This window comes from Lynx rufus, unplaced genomic scaffold (assembly GCF_022079265.1).
Source record: "Lynx rufus isolate CCGP_SWC_20201006 ecotype Redwood Valley unplaced genomic scaffold, mLynRuf1.p SCAF_2, whole genome shotgun sequence".
NCBI classification, from domain to species: domain Eukaryota; kingdom Metazoa; phylum Chordata; class Mammalia; order Carnivora; family Felidae; genus Lynx; species Lynx rufus.
The window spans coordinates 103,341,834-103,348,711 of NW_025814834.1; the positions used below are offsets into that span (position 1 = coordinate 103,341,834).

The 6,878-nt window shown below is 52.2% G+C and overlaps 1 protein-coding gene across 1 annotated transcript; it reads left to right on the forward strand.

The window, feature by feature from the left end:
- Positions 1-4,974: 4,974 nt before the first annotated feature.
- On the forward strand, positions 4,975-6,631 carry TMEM177 (transmembrane protein 177). The gene has a single exon (XM_047085164.1). It carries the CDS (start codon positions 4,989-4,991, stop codon positions 5,922-5,924), a length of 936 nt encoding a protein of 311 aa, XP_046941120.1. The 5' UTR covers positions 4,975-4,988; the 3' UTR covers positions 5,925-6,631.
- Positions 6,632-6,878: the final 247 nt, after the last annotated feature.

The window sequence follows — 6,878 nt, forward strand, 5'->3', positions numbered from 1 at the left end:
GGGAGACACAGAATCTGAAGCAGGCTCCAGGCTCTGAGCTGTCAGCACAGAGCCCAATGCAGGGCTCGAACCCACAAACCATGAGATCATGACCTGATGGAAGTCAGACACTTAACCAACCGAGCCATTCAGGTGCCCCAATTTGCCCACTTTTAAATTAGGTTGTCTTTTTGTTGTTGAGTTGTTACAAGTTCTTATATATTCTGGAAACTAGGCCCTTATTATATCTATGATTTGCCAATATTTTCTCTCATTCTGTGGACTGTTTTTTCACTTTCTCGATAATGTTCTTTGATGCCCAAATTTTTTAATTTGATGAAGTTCAATTGATCAGCGTACTTTCAAATACACATTTAACAAAACACATTTTATTTGGAAATTTCCAAACGTACGTAGAGCACAGGATAACGAACTCCCTCCTAAACTGGTCACGAAGCTTCAACAACTACCAACATTTCGTTGCTGTTTCATCTATGCCCCTGGTTTTTGTTTTCATGGCGGTGGTTTGTTTTGGTTGTAATATTTTGAACTAAATAGCAGACATCTTGTCGTTGCACCTCTAGATACTTCAATATGCATCTCTAACCGACAAGGACTTTTTGGTTTACATAAATATCTTCCTTCATCCCACCTAACAAAATAAACAATTCATTAATGTTACCTAATGTTCACTCCATATTCAGATCTCCCCAGCTGTCTCAAAGGTGTCTTTTTTTTACACTTAAACTATTGATTCAGGATCCCAACAAAAGCCACATCTTGCGTTTAACTGCTCTGTCTTTCACATCTCTTATTTTGTGAATGTCTCCTTTCCCTTGTTTTTCATGCCATTGATTTGTTAGAAAGACCACATCATCTGCCCTGTAGACTATCCCACCTTCGGAATCTAGCTGAGGTCACATATTGAAGCGTGTTATAGCATCATTTACACACAAACAAACGAGCAGCCAGAGTTGCCGTCAGAAACAGAACGGAGCCCAGTAATAATAGCTAATAGCTATTTGGTACAAACTATGCAGGACATCATACGTACACGAACCCATTGAATCCTCACAGTAATCCTAGGAGCTAGGTGGTACTCTCATCCCGTGTTATTGACGAGAACACTAGGCCCAGAAAGGTTAACTTGCCCAAAGTCACACGGCTAGTAAGGGGTAGAGCCAGGATGTACCCCCAGCAGTCTAGCGTCAGCCTCTGTGCACTGCACTATTTCTAGATTTACATCTGGTCACAGAACCTTTTACGACAGACTTTCAAGGCCACGATTGAAGGGAGACCCCCAAGTCCTGTTCAGGAGCATGTGACTTGAAGTGACCCCTCTTTGGTTATGGGGATGAGAGTATCTAGGAAACTTCTAGGATTAGGAGGTAACATGGTCCTTTGAGATAGATATTATCCTCACTCCAGAGATGAGGAAACTGAGGTCCAGGGCAGGTGACATCCTTTAGGCAAGAGCCCCCTGCCTCCTAAGAAAGTGCTTTTTCAGTCTCCATAAATACTGCTTCTGGGCTGAGGGACCAACCCATGGCTGCCTGGGGGCAGCCACACCAGATCTAGGTTCTTCCCTAGTGTCAGTAGGGTTATCTCTGCCAGACCAGCCTATGGCTCCAGAAGGGGCTGCTGGGCCAAGCCTGAGACAGGAAACACCAACCCCAAGGTGTCTCCATGGGATACTACACACAGAGGGTTAGCTAGGAGTCAGGTATGGTCCTGACTGAGATTGCAGCTAGCCCTTTCGTGGTCAAGACCCCTGCAGAGAGCTGATGGTTTGTATGGAGAGACAGTGGCCCACAGCCTGCTAACCATCCAAAACCCCACCCCAATGCCCACAGGCTTCTGGGTCTCCTTACATCTTTATCTTCCCTGGCAGCCTCACCTTTCCACCCAGGACCTAAGCCCTTCTTTCTCCTTGGGCAGAAAAGGGCGTGGATGGAAGAGAAAGTCAGACACAGAGGCCAGACCCACTTGGGAGAATGGACAAGAGCGACTAGGTTGAATTGTATGAAGGCAGGAGATGTAATGGGAAATGTACAGGGACAGGAGTCCTGTGCCATTCTGGTGCATGCTAGGTGCATATGAGCTGGGCATCCTGTGCAAGCTAAATGCCTCTGTTTCTCCATCTGTAAGATGGGAATAATGTACTTCATGTGTCCACAGACTTTTTCCATAAGGGCCAGATAGCTAAAATTTTAGGCTTTCTGGGTCAGACGGTCTCTGTCCTGGTTAGTCAACTGTGCCCTTCTGGGAGAAAGCAGCCATACGCAACTTGTAAAGAAATAGGTATGGCTGTCCTCCAATAAAACTTTATTTACAAAAAACAGGCGGCGAGCAGCGCTGCTGGGAAGATGAAGTGACAGGTGTGACGCTGCTCTGTGCGCTGTACAGCATGGATCACTTGAGGGGCATGGGCCAGGGGGCAGCTGCTACGGTAAACTAAAGCCCAGAGCAGACCACTGGCGGTGAACGCTTCCAGACAGGAAAGGCCACGGACCTGGCAGTCAGGTGGGCTTGGGCTCTGAAGGCAACGTAACCACAGGTCACCTCCTGACCCACGTGGGGCCGCCGTTTCTTAGAGGGCTAAACAGGCGACCAAGGCCGCCTTTCAGGGACAGAGAAGGAAGCCCCCGCCCACGCAGCACAGCCGAAGGCGAGGACCCCCGCAGGCCTCAGCCCCGCCCCAAGGCACTCAGTCGGGGAGGAGCCTCCAGCTCCAACCCCGACCGCCAGCGAGCTAGTCCCCGCCCCAGGCCCCGCCCCGGACGTCCCGCCCCCCTGTCCCGCCTCCAGAGGCAGCTCTGCGCCAGGCCCCCTGTAGTCCCCGCCCCCAGAGCCCAGGCCGGCCGCGCTCTGCGCTGGGCCCGCCCCGCGCACGTGTCGCCGTGTGCTAGGTGGCTGCTGCGGAAAAGGTGAGCGCGCGGAGGGGATGGCAGGTTCGCGGAGCCGGGGACGGGCCCCCTCCCTAGGGTCCACTCCAGCAGCGCTTTCGAGCCGCGGTGCGCAGCCTGGGGCCCGGGACGGACGCCCGGCGGCGAGCCCTCCGCGAGGGTCCCGCGGCCCTTCCTCGGCCAGCCTGGATCGTGGCCTTGGCGCTGGTGGGCCTGGGGGCGTTGGGACCCTGGCCAGGACCCTTGCTTTCCTAGCCTTAGTTTCTCCATTGGGAAAATAGGCCCAAGTGATGTGCCCCGTTAGGAGTTTTTTGTTAAAATAGGCCAGCCGGTACCCCCACGTTCTTGTTTGTAGCAACTTACTTGCTAATTAAACACGTTTCAGAGGCAGGAAGACAGTAAGCCTCAACCAAAGTAAAATAATTGTGAATTCTTGTTGAAATATTTACGAATGAAATAAGAGGACGCCCAGGACGTGTTTCAAAATAAACCAGTTGGAGGAGGAATGTGGGTGGGAGAGAGGAAACAAGATTGGCCATGAGTTGGTTGAAGTGCTAAGTGGCTAAGTGCTCTTTTCTCTACTTGTTTATATATTTGTAATTTAGCATTAAATTTTGTTCTGAGATGAAAAATTTTCTGTGGACCCCTGATAGCCTGTGTTCAAATACTGTGCCTGTGTTAGTCACAGCGAGGGCTGTCAGGACAAGTACTGGGTGGCAGAAGTTGGTTTTCTCAGGATCTGGGAGCTGAAAGTCCAAGATTAAGGCGTCAACATGACGCGTCTTCTGAGACTGCTCCCATTGGCTTGTAAATAGTCACCTGTGGCTTGTGTCCTCTCATGGTCTTTCCTCTGTGTTGGTGTCCTAAGGTGTTCTCTTAAGGACAGCAGTCATATTAGATGAGGACCTACCCTCATGACCTCACTTAATTATCTCTAAATACAGTTATATCCCTAAATACAGTTACATTCTTAGAGGGGGGGCAGGGGTTAAGACTTCAGCATGTGAATTTGGAGGGAACACAACTCAACCTTTAATACTGCCACTTTGGTAGTCTGGGATTTTGATCAATTTACTTAGCCTATCGTGCCTCAGTTTCCAATGCTTTAAAAAAGGGGCAGTAGGAGCTCCTGGGTGGCTCAGTCGGTTGGGCGTCTGACTTCGGTTCAGGTCATGATCTCAAAGCTCGAGGGTTCCAGCCCCGCATCGGGCTCTGTCCTGATAGCTCAGAGCCTGGAGCCTGCTTTGGATTCTGTGTCTCCCTCTCTGTCTGTTCCTCCCCTGCTCACACTCCGTGTCTCTCTCCCTCTCAAAAATAAATAAACATTAAACATTTTTTTAAAAATAAACAAATAGGGGCGCCTGGGTGGCTCGGTCGGTTAAGCGTCCGACTTCGGCTCAGGTCATGATCTCACGGTCCGTGGGTTCGAGCCCCGCGTCGGGCTCTGTGCTGACAGCTCAGAGCCTGGAGCCTGTTTCGGATTCTGTGTCTTCCTCTCTCTGTGACCCTCCCCCTTTCATGCTCTGTCTCTCTCTGTCTCAAAAATAAATAAATGTTAAAAAAAATTTTAAAAATAAATAAACAAATAAAATAAACAAATAAATAGGGGCAAGAGTAATTGGGCATGGAGTTGTGAGGATTCAATTGTTGGATAATATATATAAAGCTCTAAGAGTTGTGTCTAGCATCTAAGAAGTACTTCATACGTTGAACCTAGGGCCTCACTATGGGATGAATAGTGTCATGAGGCAGTTGGGGACTTGGTGCTTATTAAACGTAATAATCATGCATTATCACAAGAGGTGTCAGCTGCTGTGCCAGACCGATTATTTTACGTATTCATATGTTTATTCATATGCCCGTCACCGCCACCCTAGTGATGCCCTTGTCCCTTGCCTGTTTGGCAGATGGGTAAGGTGATGCACAAGAGAGGGAGTTTGGATTGGAGCTCTGGCTGTAGAGTTCATGCTCTTACCCACCTTGCTGTATTGCCTCAGTTACAGAGGTTGTGGCCCTGGGGTAGGTCAGCCTGCAGGCAGACCCAGGGAACTGTTGGCTGACTTCTCTTTCTCTTGGCTCAGGTTTACAACGGTGGCAGCGCTCATGGCAGGTCCCCTGTGGCGGGCCGCAGCGTTTGTGCAGAGACACAGGACAGGCCTGGTGGTGGGTTCCTGTGCAGGCCTATTTGGGGCCCAGATCTCATACCATGTCCTCCCAGATCCTGTGATCCAATGGCTATACCAGTACTGGCCTCAGGGCCAGCCAGCCCCACTCTCCCCAGAGCTGCAGAGGCTCTTCCAAGAGGTGCTACAGGACATTGGTGTCCCCGCAGGCCATAGCTATGAGGCTTTCACCACCTTCACCTTCCAGCCTGTGAGTGCTGGCTTCCCGAGACTCCCCTCCGGGGCGGTAGTGGGCATCCCAGCCAGCTTCCTGGGTGGCTCATTGACCAACACTGATCAGCCAGTGGTTGTACATGGACAAAGAGTGAACTGGCAGAGCCCAGCAGGTGCCCGGCTGAGAGATGCCCTGACCCTGTCCCGCGACGCCCAGAAGTTTGCCTTGGCCAAGGAAGTGGTGTACCTGGAGAGCAGTGCAGCCGCCCTACAGGCTCTGCCGGCCCCAGCTTGCCTGGCAGGAACGTGGGCACTGGGCGTGGGTGCCAAGCATGCACTGGGGCTCTATGGGGGCCCCATGAACATACGGGCTGCCTTCAACCTGGTGGCAGCGGTGGTGGGCTTTGTGGCCTATGCCTTCTCCACAGACTCTCTCACTCATGCCCTGGAAGCCTGGCTGGACCGCCGCACGGCCTCCCTGTCTGCAGCCTATGCCCGGGGTGGAGTGGAGTTCTATGAGAAGGTTTTATCCGGCAACGTAGCCCTGCGCAGCCTCTTGGGCACACACGGAGCGAAGCTGTATACGCCTAGTGGGAACATCGTTCCCAGACACTGGTTCCGCATCAAACATTTACCCTTCACGACCCGCCGGGATTCTGTGCTGCAGATGTGGAGGGCCACGCTCAACTCGGGCCGCTCCTGAGGGACTCATCACAAGGACAGATGCGGCTCCTGCAGGCACCACCCTGCCGTTGACTCTGGGGGCTCTCTTGGTGCCTCTGGACCCACAGCCCATTGTCAGATAAATCAGACTTTGGAATTAAACAGCCTAGGTTCTATCCCAGTCCACCACTCATGATCCCGGGGAGCTTGGGCAAGTCCCTTTTGAATCTAAGCCTCGGTTTCCTCAGCTGTCAGATGGGGACGATGTAAATTACCTGGCAGGATTGTGGGGCAGCATGAGCTGTGAACGAAAGGGCTTGGCCAAGAGGACATCCCTCGAAGAAATGGGATGTCCCTCCTTGGTGTTTGAATACCAGCCGGCTGTGGGAGTCAGGCCACTTCTCCCCACTGGAGGTGCTTGCACGACGTGTACAACCACCCTGTAGTTTACCTGGTGGTCTAATCCCAATTTCCTTCTACTGTGGCAGACATTGAAAACCTTCGAGGCCCAGGTGAGAAGCTAGTGTCGCCCTGAGAGGCTGGGAAGTGGGAGCTTGAGGGAGAGCTTCAAGGGTGATGTGTCCAGCGAAGATGGCATGCTCAGAGAGAGCCCCTGGGCCTGAAGGGGAGTGGAGGTGTTGCTGAGACCCGGCGAGACCTGTGGCCGAAGGAAGAGGAAGGAACGAGCCATTGCAGAACTAAGGCTCTGCGGGGAGGGAGCCTGCTGATGCATGGTCAGTGCCTGGGGAGGAGAGGGCCGGGGGTGGGGGCAGAGGGAGCTTGGTTTTCAGGGGCCAGGAGGAAGCAGGGTGGAGGAGAGCAATGGACTGGGCCTGGTGTCACACTCAGGGCCCAGGAGGATATGCTGCACCCTTGCTCTGTTTCCCTTGGGCCTTCTAGTGGCAAATGGAGCAGACCCCACTTTTGGTCCTTGGACAGGAGACCCCTTCCCAGGAAAGGTGGGGACAGTTGTGGCCAGCAAGCCAGGTTCCCT